Source organism: Astatotilapia calliptera, chromosome 6 (genome assembly GCF_964374335.1).
Source record: "Astatotilapia calliptera chromosome 6, fAstCal68.1, whole genome shotgun sequence".
NCBI lineage: Eukaryota > Metazoa > Chordata > Actinopteri > Cichliformes > Cichlidae > Astatotilapia > Astatotilapia calliptera.
This window is the reverse complement of record NC_137427.1, coordinates 6,131,129-6,150,000: the sequence shown is the minus strand read 5'-3', so window position 1 is coordinate 6,150,000 and position 18,872 is coordinate 6,131,129. Positions and strand designations below refer to the sequence as shown.

The 18,872-nt window shown below is 38.6% G+C and overlaps 2 protein-coding genes across 5 annotated transcripts in view; one reads left to right on the top strand and one right to left on the bottom strand.

The window, feature by feature from the left end:
• Positions 1-6,946, top strand: part of LOC113023666 (uncharacterized) — a 16,208-nt gene extending 9,262 nt beyond the window's left edge. For both annotated transcript variants that reach the window (XM_026169914.2, XM_026169913.2), the window contains exons 3-5: positions 11-104; positions 788-3,147; positions 3,328-6,946. In XM_026169914.2, coding sequence (XP_026025699.1) covers positions 11-104; positions 788-3,147; positions 3,328-5,340 — 4,467 coding nt within the window. In that variant the 3' untranslated portion in view covers positions 5,341-6,946. The remainder of the gene's footprint in view (positions 1-10; positions 105-787; positions 3,148-3,327) is intronic.
• A 1,199-nt stretch (positions 6,947-8,145) lies between these two features.
• Positions 8,146-18,872, bottom strand: part of vwa11 (von Willebrand factor A domain containing 11) — a 28,513-nt gene continuing 17,786 nt past the window's right edge. The window contains exons 1-18 of one of the 3 annotated variants that reach the window (XM_026169909.2): positions 18,469-18,500; positions 15,987-16,176; positions 15,490-15,626; positions 15,244-15,388; positions 15,016-15,109; positions 14,477-14,611; positions 12,850-13,036; positions 12,562-12,731; positions 12,241-12,353; positions 12,002-12,118; positions 11,730-11,903; positions 11,480-11,612; positions 11,226-11,378; positions 10,997-11,089; positions 10,325-10,596; positions 10,011-10,144; positions 9,477-9,636; positions 8,146-9,354 (exon numbers count right to left, since the gene is read on the bottom strand). In XM_026169909.2, the coding sequence (XP_026025694.1) occupies positions 8,974-9,354; positions 9,477-9,636; positions 10,011-10,144; positions 10,325-10,596; positions 10,997-11,089; positions 11,226-11,378; positions 11,480-11,612; positions 11,730-11,903; positions 12,002-12,118; positions 12,241-12,353; positions 12,562-12,731; positions 12,850-13,036; positions 14,477-14,611; positions 15,016-15,109; positions 15,244-15,388; positions 15,490-15,626; positions 15,987-16,169 (2,781 nt within the window). In that variant the 5' untranslated portion in view covers positions 16,170-16,176; positions 18,469-18,500 and the 3' untranslated portion in view covers positions 8,146-8,973. Of the gene's footprint in view, positions 9,355-9,476; positions 9,637-10,010; positions 10,145-10,324; positions 10,597-10,996; positions 11,090-11,225; positions 11,379-11,479; positions 11,613-11,729; positions 11,904-12,001; positions 12,119-12,240; positions 12,354-12,561; positions 12,732-12,849; positions 13,037-14,476; positions 14,612-15,015; positions 15,110-15,243; positions 15,389-15,489; positions 15,627-15,986; positions 16,177-16,821; positions 17,073-18,468; positions 18,501-18,872 lie in introns of those variants that run through there. The other 2 variants (XM_080302692.1, XM_026169908.2) reach the window with 2 other exon arrangements.

The following is an 18,872-nucleotide window of genomic DNA, read 5'->3' as shown; positions in this document are numbered from 1 at the left end:
CCTCCTACAGGAATCATACAGTGATACTTCTCTACAGTCTGAGTTAAAAGAAGAGGAAGTTGAGTCAGCAGTGGCCTCTGAACAAGCCCTTAGTAATGTTTCAGGTGAGGAAATTAAACTGATGGTTTTGGAATAAAGAAAGAATTGTAAGAATTAAATAATGGCATTTTGAATTTGCTCATCAGCAAATGTATTATTTCCCAATTATCTTGTGATGGTCAAATGTGTTTAGTTAACTGAATGTTATAATCAACTGCTACTTCACTGAGATTCTGCCTCTGTTGTGTGAGAGAGCTGTTTGAAACCGTAGTGCAGGTCTTCCCCACCTGCTGCAGATTGTGTTAGAGCACAACAGCAACTGCCATCCTTAGCTACAGTTTAATTTTTGTGTATGTCTAGCCTGGAGATGAAACCTCATTTGGGAAGCAGCTTGACGACAACACTATAGCAGTCAGTAGGGAAAGTGCAAGGTAGAAAGGGTTGAGGCTAAATGGTTGGCAGAGTTTAAACATCCAAAATAATAGTGGAAGATTATTCACCAGTAAACAGGTTGTGTGTGCAGCATTTCCCAGTGGTAGTATATGAGTGCCAAATCAAAACAGGACTTAGCACATCTTTAAAAAAATAAAATAAACAGTTCCCTTTAAAATAATTGTATGGACCATGTAATGTTAAGGGGAAAAGGAAAAAATGTCTAACTAAAGTTTCATTGTTCCAGAGTTTTCTCTGCCTTAGTAACTTTTTCCTCTTATGTTTCTTCTGACATCTTTATCACTGTGGTGCCTAGGTTCTTTACATGTCTCTTTAAATGGAACTGAAAATGAAGGGATGCTTATTAACCAGGAAGATTCAACAGAAGAAACTACATCAGCTCGAAAAGATGAAGAGACCAAAATGGTCCGGGAGGTATCCTGTATGGGAGAGAGTAGCCGTTCAGAGGGAACGCAGAGCCAGACCACTGATTCAGAACATTCAATAGTTATTTCACTTGCTGCAATGACGGACAATATCAAAGAAGAGTCTGAAGTTGATCAGGAGACATCAGAAGTAGAGACACAGGTTCTTCAGCAATGTCAAAGAGATGGTGAAACAGTAGAAAATGAACAAACTGCTATTACTGTTAAGCCATCTGCACATGTGCACTGTGCAGATGAACAGTTAGGGGGGTCCATATTGGTCAACAAAGAAGTTATTTGTGAAGAATTAAAAAACAGCTTGGCAGAAGATGAAGCTACTTCCAAAACTAATGTGTCAGTACGGCGTAGAAGAGGACGGCCACCAAAGAAAATTAAACCAAAAGAAGCACTTGTGTCATCATCTTTTGATGCCTTAAAAGGCCAGGAACAGTTGAACACACCTTCAGAAATAGTTGACAAATCCACTGCAGTAGATGCAGTGAAGATTTCTGCTTTTGCCTCTCCAAGATCATCTGGGATTCAGTCGAAAGAGACTTCCTCTACTGCCAATCCATCTGTACAGGAGATGGCAAGCACTGATTTGAAAAACATGGACAATAGAAAGGCTGGTTCTCTGCCTGCTTCAGTTTTGTCTTTGAGTAGCAGTTCTTCTGAAAAGCCAGTAGACCCTGAAACTCAGCAGCTTCCCACGGGTGTAGAGAAAGAGGCAGTTGAGGCTCCATCCATTGAAGCTTTATCTGCAAAGAAAACATTGAACTCTCCTCCATTGGACTCACCACAACTGACACCCGGTCAGCACAAGGAACGTCGCACTTCTGCAACACTTCAGGATGCAATGCTGCTAGTTGAAGCAATGAATCAGTCAACAATGGGAAATATTATTCCGTCTTCCGAAAAAATTTCATCACCTATGACTCATTGTGCTCCCTGTGTGGATACCCTACAAACAGTGGACAAAATCCTAGCTAAACCACAGACACAGAATCTTACTGTAAAATCTCAGTCAAGTGTAGAGGCCAATGAAACCCTCAAAGCATTTGTTACACCACAACAACAGCAAGTTTTATCAAATGCTGCTACTCAAACTTTTGTCCTGCCATCTTCCCACCCCGTAGCACCCAGAAAACTGACTAAAATTAGGCCTAAAATAATAACTGTTGTGCCAAGAGTAGGACCATCTCACAATATAGCATCGTCTACAACAAAGCTTTCTTCTATAGAGTCGAGGACTACACACAATAATTTACTTGCAACTTCTGGAGTTGCAGGGTTGCCTCTGGAAACGCCTTCACTTTTCTGTCTTCCTCAACAAACAAATACTACCTCCATGACATTAGTCCCAGTTTCACAGTTGACTAAACCATCAGAAAATCAGCAAACAGGTGGTCCACCACACAAAAAAATAACAATCATAGTTCCAATACGGTTGGCAGCAGTGGCACCAAGTAAACATCCGCCACAGACAATAGTTGTGAAAGCAACGCAAGAGGCAGCAATGCCTCGTGATGTTCCTGTCACATTGACATCTACACAGTCGACTGCAGCTTCACAGGAGTTAAGTGTTTCAGCTTCCGATGACACAGCATTCTCTCAAAGTGAAAACACAACCGACAGCCCTGAATCTCCTGAACAAACTGCCTCTGTTTCTGAAGTGATAAGCACTCCTACAGAAACCAGTTTAGAACAGTCAGTTAAGATAATACCAGCATCACAGCCGACTGTTGATAGGAAGCTCACTCCTGTGGTCAGATTAACCAAACTTCCATTTTCAGTATCCCCCAACGAATCTGTTTTGGTATCGAAACTGCTTTTAAAGGGATTTTCTGAAGGTACTATGCAAGAGATGTCTTCAAAACCAGCAATCTCAGAGAAGCTAGATTCATCTTCAAGCAGTAGTTTAGATGTAACCGAAATGCTTAGTCCTGTGACTCTAAATACACCTCAGAAGTCAGAAGAGTCAAATAATCATGAGCGGGCTCAACTGTCATCTGAAACATTCACTGTCATGAGAGAGGCAACTGTCGGTGAAGATTTGCAGCCATCTACATCAGCCACATCTGTTGAACCCATTCCTAATATGGACAGCAGTGACGTACAGGAGAATGAATCTGCCATCATACAGCTTACCTCCATGTCCAGAGAGGCATCTGACCCTCACTTCCAGATGACTAAAGCACAGTTCTTGGCACAACTGGCAGTTTCACCGATCGTTCAAGATCCAGAAAAACAGGTAAATGCTATTCAGTACATGGGGCTCATAATTTCTGTGGTTACACATTGAAATTGATAGTCATCATGTTATGTTGCTGTTGTTGTGGGATTTTGTTATTGTTTTTTTTTTTATTAGAACCCCTACAGAATGTGGTACCTATTTATTTATTTTTTGTTTCTTCTTTCCATTTTGATACAGGCCAACTCTGACTTTGCAAATGGTAAAGCTTCTTTGACGGAGAGAAGCTTACAGAAGAAAAGCTTACAGAAAAACTCCTTGGTCGTTCGGCTGCGAAGTCATCTGAAAACTCACTTGCAAGTTAAAAGAACTGAAAAAAGTCTGGAACAGAATTCAGAAAGTGAGACTACCACTCTCATCTCTAAGAAACTTGGAATAGAGAATGGCAGTCTTAACGATGAAAAGTCAACTAAGGAAACCAGTCCTGTTTGCCTTGGAAGGAGAGATGTGGTTAAAGATAATACAGCTCTAATTAATAATGCCCCATCTTCCATCAGTCCTGTAAGATCTGTACTGTGTAATGGTGGTGATTTACCCAAGATGATTGATAATGAGCCAACTTCTAAGAAGAGCAGGGCTAACAGTGATTCCACCACCATGACTCCTAAGGCGGACAGTACACATAGAGATGGTTTAGGCACAGATAATAAAAAATCCACATCTGTGAGTCCTAGAGAGGGTAATTTAAATGAAGAAATTGCTAGTCCTGAAATGACTTCAGTGACTCCTAGGAGGTCTTTGGGTAGGGATAGTCCTAGATATAAAAAATCCAGTTCTTTAAGTCCGAGGAGGTCGCCTTCAGGTAGAAAAGGTTCTTTGAGTTCTAGAAGTCCTAGCTCAACTAAAGAAAGTGGTAGCCCCAAAATGACTAACAATGATACAACCCCTATAAATGAAAAATCAAGTTCTGTAAGCCTTGTAATGTCAACCAGAGGAAGCACTAGTCCTAAAAAGACTGACTTGCCTTCTGTTAGTCCAAGAACACCTAGTTTGAGGCAGTCTGGCATCCGTAGGAGTTCACTTTTCAGCAAGGATGACTCAAGGACAAAAAGGATTAAAAGGGAATTAAGATCTTTTGGTATAACCACAGGTGGCGCTATTACTAGAAGAAATAAAGGTGAAACTTGTTCCCCAAGTGTCAAGTCCCCTACAATAGCTAAAAATTGCATCAGTCCTACAAGGACTGAGGAATCTACACCTGCTAAGAAGCCCAGACTAATCCAAGATGTTACTGGTCCTAAAAGGGGTTTTAAAGTTGTTAATGCTATGAAGTTAGCTAAAGCAGCAAAAGCTAAAAAAATTGCTTCAATGAAAAAGTCTAACAAATCTAAATTGGCAAAAAGTCTGTTATCAGAGAGTCGGACCAACTGTGGGGTTGGGAAAAAATGTCGAGCTAAAGTGTGGATACCTCCTGTCATGACAGAAAGTGAAATGGCTCCACCTGGGGAAAAGGAGTCGTCTTTGTTAAACGTAAAGACGGAGACGGGATCTGATAATCAAAACCCCAGAGGCTCCCCTGATTCACCCCAACCCAAATTTGTTACGTCACCAATTGTATCACCTCTACAGCCTTTGTCAGTCATAGGTAGGCATCTGCTAAGGAACCAGTGTGGGGAATGTGGTCGAATTCTTAGCAGCAGTGCTGCACTGGAAAGCCACGTTAGTCTTCATACGGGACACAGGCCCTTCTCATGCACATTCTGTGGGAAGAATTTCCCAGACTCCAAGAGCTTTAAACGCCACGGCCGGGTGCACCGTAATGGTCGGATACATATCTGCCAGCATTGCGGGAAGGGATTTGTCTACCGCTTTGGCCTTACAAAACACATACAAATGGTGCATGGCAGGATAAGACCTTTCATTTGCCAGATCTGCAAAAAAGGATTCTTCACAAAACGAGACGTAGAAGTACATATTAGGATCCACACTGGAGAGAAACCATTTCAGTGTACCCTCTGTGAAAGGAAATTCATAAGAAGAGTAGAACTGAATGTGCATTTGCGATGGCATAATGGAGAGAAAAGACACTGGTGTCCATTCTGTGGAAAAGGATTTTTAGACTACAATAACCTTAAAAGGCACAAATACACCCATACAGGGGAGAAACCACATGCCTGTCCACACTGTTCAAAGAAATTCACGCAGACGGGTCACCTAAAAAAACATGTTAAAAATGTACATGGTGGTCCGTGAGAGATGGACATGTAAGAAACCATGTTCACCTTGGAACAATGGTATGCTTTGAAATAGGAAATATACATTCTTGTAATTCAGAAAATGCATGCTGTGGTGCGGGTTTTTGTTTGTTTGGTTTTTATAATGGAATTTATATGCAAATGGAGAATTTACTTATTTTGCCTTTTTGAGATAATTATTTTGTATCTTTGTAGAATGGTTCGAGAGTTTGGGAATTTGTACTCATTTGCTGCTTTGTTGGAAATCCATCCATCTGTCTTAAAGAACGGAAGCAACTTAACTAAAGCCAACAGACGAACATGCGTGCCACTTGGTACTGTTGAAAATAAAAACGATGCAATATAGACAGGCTAGACAAGTAAATCTCCCCAAAATCACAAATTGTACTTTAAAGTGATGCAACATAATGATTAGTGACAGTTGTTCTTTATACTAGCTACACTTTTGTTCCTCCTCACTTGCAAGCAGATGAGGAAACTTTCCAGAGTGTTGAACTTTATTTTTTTTTCTTTTTAAAATGTTCTGTATGGCACTGTGTGCTCTCTGCAAAGTAAAGTGTAATATAGATGGAGATTGAGGTTTTTCAGAAATATACATCTTTAAATTTAAGTTGGTTTGTCAGAATATGCAGGTATCCTTTTCTCATACTTTTTGATTCAGTAGGTGATGTCACAAGATGTGTGAGAGCATAACCCCAGTTTGGCATGGTATTTCTTCCCGAATGTTGTACCTGAGTTAGTTTAGGGAAAATTGTTAAGGTAAATTTGGCTTCAACTCAAGTAAGCCTTTGTGGCATACATAATGCTTTTGTTTTGGACATGGACTTTAGTGTCCTAGTGGCATTTTAAAGCTGTCATCTTTTTCTTTTCTCATTTTGTAATGAGTTCGCCATAATACACTTGCATTCGTTTTTAAATATTGTCAACTGAACACATTAAAAACAGATGTTTTGTTAGTTTTTTTAATTGGTAATTTATTGATGTTGTTTTCATATATACAGTTACAAAAATTGAAGCACTTGCCTATCATTAAAAAAGAAGTATTTGATAATCTTTCCACAATAACTCTGGAAAGCACATCTTGTGACCAGTGTTGGAATTTGGATGTTGGATTTTGAAATATGCACTAAGGTTAAAACATGTCTTAATTAAATTGAGACTGAAAATACGATCTAATTTCCATTACCCATCTTTCAATTTCTGTCAGTATGCCACGTCATTACTGATGTCTAAATGGCAATGAAGTCTAATTGTATTACTTGCACAGTAATTAACCACCTCATTCAGGGAGGACTAAAAGTGAATCTTTTTTTATTTTTAAACATATTTTCATTCTGTTCAACATTGTGCTGTATTTAAAAAAAAAAAAAAAAAAAGATGTCTTTACTTTGGTGTAAATGTCTAATTTTTCTCAGATATGTTTGAAAAGCTAACTTTCCCAAAAAATATCAAACACAATATTAACACATTCTTTTACAGCCCTAAACCTCATTGTACATACTGTGAATTTACATTGATTTGATTTTTGTCAAGTCAAGTTGCATAGTTTGTTTGTACTGGCTGTTAAAATGAAAGAAATGTAAATAAACATTTTGTTTATAAAATTATTTTGTGATCATTTAAAAATGTGTAGCACAAGTAATAGCTTTGCAGTCCTGGAGTTTAATGATGACTTTGACTTTATGCTGTATGGTTTCAAATCAACTAATGCAAACCAATATTCTCCAGTGGGGGTAATACGCAAAAGATCTTGCACTGTTTGTTCTTCACCTTATGACCACCATTTTTCAAAAGTCCACACTGCACTCAGGGCCGTTTCTAGACAGGCATATATGAGGGGTAACTGTTTTTGTCAGGTAATTGGATTGCACTTTGTCAGGCCTCTACCCAAAGACCTGACCAACTTGGGTGTCCCAACTGAAGGCTGAGCTGCTGCTGGTCAAGCTTTTATGGTCACTAACGCGTGTGAAACCCCTGACCACGTTAAGGTGGCAATCCCTCAGGGGGAAAACAGAAAAGCAAAAAATAAAATAAAATATTCTAAAACATGACATTTAACTTAATTGGATAGCCTATGTCGAATATATTTGAAACCAACAATAACACTTCACACTATTGCCAATATTAACAAAACTAAAAAGGGTGGGCCCAGTTATAAAAAAGAGAATTCACAAAGTCTTGAAAAATAAAACTTAAAAATAGAAATAAAAAATAAAATATCAATTCAGATCTTTAAAATCAACAACATAAAATCTGTCTTAATTGGAGGGCCTTATTCAAATACATTTCATGGAAACTCAAATTAACACAGAGACATTAAACGCACCTCATTGCCTGCTCTGCCAAACGGGAGAAAGTACGTTCTTTGCAGATGCACTTCGTCTCAGAGGTAGGTTAATAAATTGGATTTAACTTAACCATAATAATAACCACAATTTGAAGGCAATGGCAAGATGCGCGGCATGGATGTTTAGCTGGGGGAGGGGGAGTTCTCTGCCGAGTGCTGTGAGCCTGCGCACAAAGAGTGCACGGAGGCAAAGAGCGGATGAGACGTGAAACCTATCATTTAATTTGTGCCTTTTCTAGCGGATTATTCAGCTACTATAGTAAATCTTGTCCATATTTAGTTTGTGGGTAATTTATTATTTTCTTTCTAAACTTCTAAAAGTTTGACTTAATGGGACATGACGTTTGTTTAAGGGGGGCATTGCCCCCTCTTGCGTATAGCCAGTAGGCCACCACTAATATTTCAGAAACCAAGAAAGTAGCATTATTTAGATGAAAAAGAAACACCACCAATCAGTAAATTTTGGAAGCACATGTTTATTGTATTTATTTGGACAATGTACAGTCTTCAGCTTTTAGCCCAAGGAATTATACCCCGATACATGACTTCTGTAAGGCATTATGAAGCATATTTCACTGATGTTTTTAAATCTGACTAAAAATTATACCTATAATTAACCTATACCCACCTATCCCCCCCCTTGCGACAAACTGGCGACCTGTCCAGGGTGTCCCCCGCCTCTCGCCCTATGATAGCTGGGATAGGCTCCAGCACCCCCCCCCCCCACGACCCTGAAAAGGATCAGCGGAAGCGAATGGATGGATGGATCATACCCATTGTTTAACCAATATTATGCCTACTTATGCTAAAAGCATTGGGACACAAAAATCTGTGAATATTTTAATGCTGCATTTCAAAAGCAATAAAAAAAAGAACAGTCTCACCCACAGATTTCAAAGTAATCAATATTACTTAAAACACTCAAAAACAACTGACTTTTTATTTTCACACAAGTATAGATTCATAATTTTATTTCAGTGTTTTATTTAAACTGAGTTTCCGTAGTCTCCAAAGTTTAGTGGTTAACATTTGATACTGGAAGGAGACACAAATACCTGGAAATGTTGTTTCAAGGAGGTTATCTGACATAAAACTGTGCTAAATCCACCAAGTGTCTATCTCTTATGGTGGCCCCTTTTAAATAAGGGAAAAGCTGAGAGAAGCTTTATTTAAGCTGAACACCAGTAAGCAAAATAGACATTATAGCAGAAGTGCATTATTTTAAATGATTTAAATTTGGCGCAGATTAAAGACACAAGATTAGCATAATGTAACCTGAGTCTTTCAAGGCCTTACTAAGAAGGCAGATACCAACAGGCATATCCACAGTGGCAGCGACAGAGTAAGAGCAGGAGGGACACCTGACCGAGCAATTGATTGGTAGCATTTTCCCACATTGCCAACTTTATCTACAGCTATTATTTCAACAGTCTGTGAGCAGCAGGAGGCATTGTAGTTTGCCACGATGATAGGAGCGCTCAATGAGGTGTATGTGAGGGTTCCATTACCCTGATGGAGGGAAATGCTCTCTATCCCAGTTCCGTTTCCATCTGTAATGTTAGCTGAGAGCCCCCACTGGAAATGTCCACACTGGGACAGATCATGAGGGCATTTGTTATCCTGCACGCTAACCACTTTACATAATGGCTGAATAAAATCTGTAATCTGGAAAAGAAGAAAGATGTGTTTGACATGTGTGAAAGGACTGTCAACATTCAGCTTTTGATCAGTACCAGCAATTTGTGTGGATATGTTCAGAAGCGCTTTTGCTTATTTCACTGACTTACCTTGGTAACAACAGACAATCTCAAAACAGCATAATTTGAGTCAACGCCATTGGATGACTGTGCGTCAATAGTCAGTGTGACATCAGTGCCTGACTGCGTGCTGGCAGGTGGTGTTATGGTCAATGTAGCATTGGCATATTGCCCAGTTACCAGGGTGAGTCTGTCAAGACAAGAGTAAAATATAATAATACCACAGGGGCTACATTTGTTATATGCATTAAAGATGTGACAGAAACCTAATGTTGTATAGCACATTTGGGCGGAGCAATAACAGCTATTGCTTACCCTTACCTTCTATACCAACTGATTATTGGGGTGACACAGGTCACTCAACCCTTTTATAATTTTAAAGGCCCAACAAATTAGACTCAAACAGGACATAAGGTAGCTGTGAACCCAATTTATGTGTTTTGGTCTAAGTTACGCTAACTAAGCTTCAAAGATATAAAAATGCTGTAAATATTAGCAGACTATCAGTGCCAGTCTTTACAACATTTAACATTTAAAGTATTATTTTAGCAGTGAACCTCTTACTCATTTGGGAAAATCATGGGGAATTTTCTGTCATTTCTGGCACTGATGGAATACTTTCCACCAGAGCTCTGAGTCATCACACTGAATGGAAGCTTAAAGGTCTGTCCTGGCTCCACACTGCTGTCCACCACAGCCTAGAGTGGACAAGGAAAAGCAACAACTTAAAAGGACTGGTATCGTTCTTGTACCTTGTGAATGCTTAATTATTCTGTATCTATTTATGGAATGAATTTGATTCGAATTAGACTCATTGTATCTGATATTATAGTCAAACAAAACACATTTACATTAAAGGGGAAATTGAAAAGACAAACCTGGATCTTCACTTTGGAGAGAGACATTTGGGTGTTTGACTGCCTCTGAAATTGACTGTTGGACACTTTGTCAGTTCCTTTTACAACGACCACAAACTCGCCTTTAGGGACAGCCTCAACAGTCACCAGAATTTCTCCATTGTCCATCTGAGTTAGTACACCATTGCTAAAACTCTCAGGACCTGAGACTTTTGCCAGGCTAACTTGTTCAGCAGTCATCGAAGACGGACCTCTTCTACCCATAACTGACAGTATTAGTGTGGCTGACTGGCCTGGATTTTCAGAATTAAGAAGAAAAGAATCAAAGTGTGAGGAAAAGCAAACGGAAAACAAAATTATATTAAAGATAAAAATAAAATATTATTACAAGATCTTTAAAAATCCTCTTTTGAGCTAAACAAGGTGCCAGTGGTGACGTAGTCATACATTTCACCACTAGATGATGCTCTTGTAATACAGAAACTTCACATCAATTAACTACACTTGTTACTTGTGTTGTAATATAAATACGTTATGTGCAATGCTGTTAAAATGTCAAAAGTTACTCTATTGGTGGGGTGTGGAGCACATTTTTTTTTACTGAAAATAAATCTCTTAAAGCAAAATAAGGTCAGGTTAATGAAGTTACCTTCAACCGTAAAAGAATAAAACTGCTTTATTGTGGTGCTGTACCTTCTTGTGGACGCCCACTGAGCACTGCGTAACCTGGGTGAGGTCCAGCAAAGCTTTCCACAAAGTCATAGATAAAGGTAATTGTACTCTGGCCTGGAAAAGCAAGCGTTTACAGTAAATACAGACTTACAGGAAATGCACATACACGGCAAAAACTCATTGAACCTGAATCACTTCTGACACTTGTATAATAAAGACTTGTAGTAAATAAACATATACCCGATTCTACCTGTGATTTTGAGTGTGTAGGGTTGGTTGGAGTTGATGTTGATCTGCCAGTTTCCTGCCTGCTTCTCAGAGTTGAAGCGAATCCTGTGCAAGTTGCCCACAGTCTGAATGGTGCCCAGTTTACCACTGGCCTCACTTTGACTCTGGGTTACACCTGAAAATGTTTAACATCCATTATCACTAATGGGTATTTTGCAATTACATTTGTTGAAATTGGTTGTGTGAAGCACGGAAATGTTTGGAAATGAGAGGTACCAGCAGGGTTTGTCAGCGTGAAAGTAATGGATCTTCCTGTGATGTAGATAGTGATGTTTTTCAATGACTCATCCAGTGTGAAGGGGAAGGTCTCTTGCGTTCCAGGATTTCTTGCTCGCTGAAGAACTGTCACCTGACAGAATTGAGGGAAAGGGGGGAAAAATGAGCGACTTACTCTGCGATCTCTATTCTTCAAACAATAGTCCAGTCATATAAGTCTCATTATATTCACTGAACTGTAGAATCATACCAGAGCTGAAGTTGAGGTGTCAAGGATAATATCTGTGGCTTGAGAAAGCTCTGATTTGGAAACATGAATGGCCTGGCCTCCAGAGGTCAGAGCTATGTCTTTGTAGTCGTCAAAGGAAGCAGCTCTGAGGGAACGACGGCGTCTGCTAAATGGTGTAGTAATGAAGAACGACACCTGTGGAGATCAGTTAATGTCACAGTTATACCCACAGCTGCCATGCCTAAGTAGGCTTAATGAATACTGATTATCATGAAGTGTCATTCTGCATTTACCTTTGACTTAGTGCTACTAATGAGAGCATTGATAGTGTCTTTGAGCTCAATGTCTTTTGCTAAAGCATCAGTGAAAACATAGATGTCAGAAGAGGAAGGAGCACCTGTCAGAGCAAGCTGGAGAAATAAAGTATACATAAAATCTTCGATGCATCCACATTTTCATCTTTCTGAAATGTTTTTGTCTGATTAACCAAAATCCCAGTTACAAGTGAAAATGTCACAACTGATTGTAGTACCTGAAGCCCTGACAGGCACATCTCAGGTTCATCATCTCCACCACTTGCTGTAAGCTTCGAGATTTCTTCTTTCATCTTATCCACGTGTGTTGTCCTGATCATAGGTCCAAACTCTACATACAAGAACAAAAAAGAGCTAACCATGTAGACTGACCTGAGGACTAAATATAGCCGGTTGTCTACAAGCACATTGGGACAATATGCAGATTTGCATCACAAATGCACTTTATGTTTCATAAAACAGAAATTAAATACAACTAGTACAGGTCGTTTAAATACCAGTAAATGCTAATATCATTAACGGGATAGAGGAGTTCATACCAGGGTCATTGAAAGGCACCAGGATGTACTCGGAGGGCTCGTCTTGTGTTCCTTTGTATGCGTCAATGATTTGATAAACAACTGATCTTGCTTCTTCAATGTCATCTGACATACTCCCAGTTGTGTCAATTACGAAGCACAAGACAGATGAGCGAGCAATCCCCATCATTCTGTGAGAAAAGAAAATTCAGTTTTCATTTCAATCCCAGAGTACTGAAATACTGAAGTAAAATACTTCATACTTCATAGTATACTCTGAAATACTTTGTTCATGTGTCATTATAGTACCTCAAAAAGTTACTGTCTCCTACAGCTAAGCGAAGATCCTGCAATAACTCGAGACTGGCGTCTGTTGCTGCTTGCACAGCAGCGTTGTGAAAAGCCAAGTTGTCTTGATGACGCTCATCTTTGCTGATGCCTCCTTGAGGATTGATTTTGCTAGTACGATCAGCTGCACCTCCATGGCTGCATTTACCTTACATAAGGAAGAGATCGTTGTACCCATATCTTGATTAGATATACTGATCTTGCATGTGTGTTTAAGTACTCCTAAAAAACCCTAAAAGCATGTAATAATAGTAAAAAATTATATGAAAAAAAATTGTGAAATCAAACTGATGTGTGTGTTAGTTTGGTTCAGTTCGGGTTTTATCAGTGGTACAGAAAACTGTCATACATGTCTGATGAATACAAAGTCACAGACAGAAACAAGTTAGGTTAGCTCAGCATAAACATGGCACTACTGAGGTAAAAAAGAAAAAAAAAAAAGAGTCTATCCTGTTAGTACATCTAAAGCTCACTGACATACAGTGGTCCCTCGCTATAACACGGTTCACTGCACTTTGCACCGTCAAAGGCTCCTGTGGTAGCACCTAAAAGGCAGAGGAAGATGCTAACCATCGCACAAAAAGTTGGACTTCTGGACATCCTAAAGGAAGGTAGAAGTTACCGTATTTTTCGGACCATAAGGTGCACCTGGTTATAAGGCGCATTAAGCAAAACAAAACAGTCAGATGAGTCAAACTTTACTCAACTCATTGTTCTTGCTTCCTCTATTTCCGTACCATTGATTCATTAATGTTGAATTCTCTGGCAGCTGCTCTATTCCCATGTTCTGGACCTGAAAACAGGGTTTGATCTTTGGCTTCATTCTGTAATACTGGACTTATTTTTCCACAAAGTTTCGAACTTTGAGAGTCTTTAAACAGGAGAAAAGTGTGACAATGTTCATGCCTGTCAGAGTAAAGTGTATAAAGTATGTAGTGAGGGGTTTTACAGCCTTAAAACATGGAGAATAAAAAAATAAAGCTGGCTACTTCGTGAATTTCAATTTTCGTGAGTTATTTTTAGAACGTAACTTCCACGATAAACGAGGGAACACTGTATTCTGTTTATTATTTTCATTGAGAAGTAGAGCATTATGTAAAAGCACAGGTTAAATGGAAAATATAAATAATATTAGCATAACTCGATTTAAATGTTCATGGGAGTGTGCGTGTGTGTGAATATTAGATAAAAAGCACTTAAGCATTGCAAAAATAGTGTTTGTATGAATGGATATGAATTGGTGAATGAGACATGTTGTATAAAGCGTGAGTGCTTAGGTAGAATAAGAACTATATAAGAAGTTCATTTAACATTTTAAGCTACAGTAAGTGAAATCTGAAAACTTGAAAACTGAAGCCCTTGGGTGAGAGGTGAAACTTGTTCAGGAAATTTAAAGAAGTCCATTCATGTTCTTTCCAAGCTTCTTAGATGTTCTCAATCATCATGGCCTTGATGACTGAGAACCTACACAGGCATTGTAGACATTGTTTGGGCATCTGCAAAATGCTCAGATTGTAGTGTTAACTGCTTCGAGTACGCACTGCCTTCTCAACTTGAATGTAATTTATCTATGTGTGTGAAATGATACCTTTAGGTTTGACAGAAGAAAAGACTCCCATATAGCCAGATGTGAGTTTCTTGTCTTTTAGGATGTTGGGGAGCAGCTGATTGGGGCATGTTCCACTGGCACTGTCACAGTTACTGCAGGTGGGGGTGTTCACATCTACACACACACACACACACACACACACACACACACACACACACACACACACACACACACACACACACACAAAACAGGATTACTGTAGGAGACGATTGGTTGATAAATATCCAGATATCTTTTAACAACTAGTGAGACTCTAAGCAACTCATCTCTTTAATTCATTATTTATGTACACTGTTTGGAGTTGTTTTATGAATGCAGTGGTCTGAAAATGAAACGTAATGACCAGCCAATGATAATCAGCCACTGTCATGTCCTTAGCAAGACTTCAGTCTCTGATATTTGGTCTATACATATTCTCTCGAGAAAAGAAAAAAGCATGGATGTTATCTTTTTATGGCACTTTACCCATCCCAAGGGAATGGGTTGGGTTCATAATAGTGGTGATAATCCACACTTACCTGCCAGGTTATCCAGAGGGAGGCCTGGGTTTATGAGGTTGCTGTATGGCTTTGTGTACCCCAGCTCAACCCAGTTACTGTGACTGTAAAAGTCCTGAGAGTGCAGAGAAACACATGTTACACAAACCTCATATAACCTCCATACTTAAATTTCTGATTGTATGGCTGTTCCAATACCTTTTTAAGTTAATTCATTTATGCCCTGGTGTTTTGTTGCACCCCTCTCACCTGTAGTGTGTGAAGGGCTCTACCCAGTGTTGTCCTTGCAGCCTGAAAATTCTCATTGTGAACGTTAGCTTTAATGGCCACCATGCCCTGTGTGATTAGGCTCCGCCCCTCCAAGAAAGCCTCAGAGTTGAAGTGATGTGGAGCACTAAAAGATTTTTTTAACATATAAGTGAGATCCTTGCCTTACCATTTGTAAAAATGTAATTTAATTATTCCATAGGTTGTTATTCCACGATTTTGCTTTACCTGTTGACAAAGTCGCGATCTACCAACCCATTCTGGGCGTAGATCTCTTGAAGAGCAGAATGAAATTTGGCACCAGACACCTCTCCTGTTGCTGTGGGACCTAGACAGGCTTGCACCAGCTCTTCAGGAGAGGAACCCTAAAGGGTAAAGTTATGAAGTTCAAAAAAATATTCCTGTTAAAAATGAAAAGGTGAGTACAAAATACATTTTACTTTATGAGGGGAACTGCATTTGTCAGAAAAAGAAAGCTCAAATTGTTAAAAAGCCTATAAGTTCTATTAAACACACACACACACAAGCCTTGGTATTAAGTTTAATACAATCATAAAAAGGACAATAAATGGGTACATTTATTCTGTGGGTTTCTTATTTGCTTTTAAAGCTTATCCAGACAAACATCCACATTAAAATGGATCTGACTTTGTGTTTAAGTGTTAATGTTTTTATCTGTGGCAGGCGACTAAGTTTATGCTATTTTGTACATATTGTATACCTACCGTGGGGTTGAACTCATAACCATTTTTCTCAGCCACCGCCTGACACGTCTCTCGCACTTTCTGCAATATAGCCGTTCCTGTAATGCTGACATGAGTGGATGCTCCACCCCCAATAGAGACAAAGGCCATACCTGGCCCTAAAAGAGCCAAAGGCAGCAGCGCTATGACCAGCAATGAATTCATGACAGATCTATTTTAAAAAAAAGAAAAAAAGGAACAGCATTTGTTAATTTAGCTGATTCAGTTAATTTTGATTAGAGTACTGCAAACATACTAAAACTGTGTGGTTTGAGATAATTACAAAGTAAGTAATTAAGTAGTTTTTTTCAGAACAGGTTCAATCATTTATAAGGATTTTAAAAGGTTTTTATTTTAATAAAATATGTTAATAATATAAATAATCATTGGAATCTTTAACAAAAACTCTACTTTACAAACAATATGCAGATGTTTCCAGTGCGTTACATTCAAGTACAATACTGTTCTTATTTTATCTTATTTCTTTATAGTTGTATATATGTATATTTTAATTTTAATTTTTACAGTTTGCACCTTTGATCCAGAGGACGATATTTCATCCCACTGTATACTTGAGTGTATATTGTTGGGTTGACAATAAAACTCTATTTTACTTGTGCTTTTTCATCCTGTGATTTATATTTACACAGATTTCAGAGTAAAAGTTATTATGTAGTAATGAATAAAAAGCCAATGAAAAATAATGAACATTTTCAAATTAAGTTAAAGAAAAAATAATTTAAAAGCTACCGTACATGCAATACTGGGAGAAAATGTCATTTCAGTTACATAAATAAACTATAAAATACAATCATACCTTGATGTTTCCAACCTATGACGACTCCAGTGGGCTTTAAAGTGTGCTGCCCTGTCACTGAATATATACTGAACTAAGGGAGGGGACCTGAACATGACATAAAGAGCTGTAATCTAAGTTAACTGGAAGGCAATATATTTCAAAGTTCACCACAATGAATCCATTTGGCCACACCTTGAGGAACACATTTTTTCTTTCTGTAATACTTGCCATACTAAAATGAAATATAAACCTTGATTAGCAAATGATTACCACATTATAACAAAAGTTTTCCTGCAAAGGTTCAATAGTTCAGTTATCTCAGTATGTCTTTATGGACAAGTATAATACCTCTAATGGAGATTATTTTTGACCTGCATTTATTTTGAGGTCAGTTTTAAGTACTAATAGAAATGCAACATTGTTTTTGTATTTACATTTTCTTCTTTCCCATTATATCCATTTTTAATTTAATTCATGATAAAATCTTCCCAAAGCATTTTCTCCTTTCTAGAACTTGTGTCATGCATATTAAATCAACTGAAATTCATGGCAACATAAGGGACAATTTTAGTTCATAAAATAAGAAATAAATATTATATTACCATTATGCGCAGCATGTACTCATCTTTTATTTTACTAAAAATGGTCAGGGTTACTCAATGGGCCATTTTGCTATGTTGCCAATTAGGTTTATGCATATTTTATTTTCAAGTACTTTCATTACAACATATTCATAAATATCATCAAACATTTGTTAGTTGTGCAAATGCTCAAATAATGGGTAATTTGGCGAAGCCTTAATGTCTCCCAAGAAGAACAAGAGGCAGTGAGGAGGAAGAGGTCTCTGCTTAGACTCCAGCCCATAAGACCAGCCCCTGGACAAGAAAAATTTTGTGTGATAGGGTTTTGTGTGATAAAGCAATATTCCATTTATTTCCACTCAGTTCAATTTATTTCAACTCAATTTTATTTATATAGCACGAAATCACAACAGCACAATTTTGTGACAGTGGGAAGAAAAATCCCTTTGAACAGGCAGAAACCTCTAGCAGAACATGACCCATGGTTGGGCAGCCATATACCATGACTGGTTGGGGGGGGTAAGGGGAGGAAGACAGAACAAATTTAATGTGTGAGAGAAAGCCAGACACCAATAATAAATGGCCTGCATTTGTATAGTGCTTTTCTAGTCCCTAAGGACCCCAAAGCGCTTCACACTACATTCAGTCATCCACCCATTCACACACACATTCACACACTGGCAATGGCAAGCTACATTGTAGCCACAGCTGCCCTGGGGTGCACTGACAGAGGCGAGGCTGCCGGACACTGACCACCACCATTAGGCAAACACGGGTTAGTATCTTGCCCAAGGATATTTGGCATGCAGCCAGGAGGCAGTCTGGGATCGAACCACCGACCTTCTGAGTAGTGGCTGACCTGCTCTGCCACCTGAGCTACAGCCACACCCAAAGAATAACTAATGATGAACATGTTTCCCTTCAGTTGGCACATTCTTACTGATAGATCACTGTTTGATTCTTACGTTGTACCTATTATCTTCGGGGTTTTAGATTATTTTTTACAATTGGACATTCTGTTAAAAAATACTAAACGTGCTTTGGATAAGTGGTTACACATATCAACCAACTAAATCCTACTTACTTTAGCTTCCTGTTCTAAGTCAGTGGGAGAACCTAAAGAGGCCAAGAAAAACAAAACAAAAGAAGAAAAACATGAAAGTCACGTTCTGACCAACCTGACTATATAAGTCGAAAAAGGGAGTGGAAGGAGAAATGGCAGTCTTAGTCATGCAGAAAACTTTAACAAAGTGGCAAGAAAATGCCATATTCTCCCTTTCTTACTGTGTTAAAAAGCAAAAACAGTGTTTACTGAATTAATTTCTGTGTGCTCAATGCAAAGGCATAAAAAGTGGAGGCAGGGGCAAACAGGATTAGTCTGAATTACTCTTAGTGAGTTAGAAAGAGTTAGTCTGAACACTTTTTGGCAGATCATTTCAAAATGTTTGGAGTGAATGGGAGGTGTTTCTAAATTACCATCTTCAAATC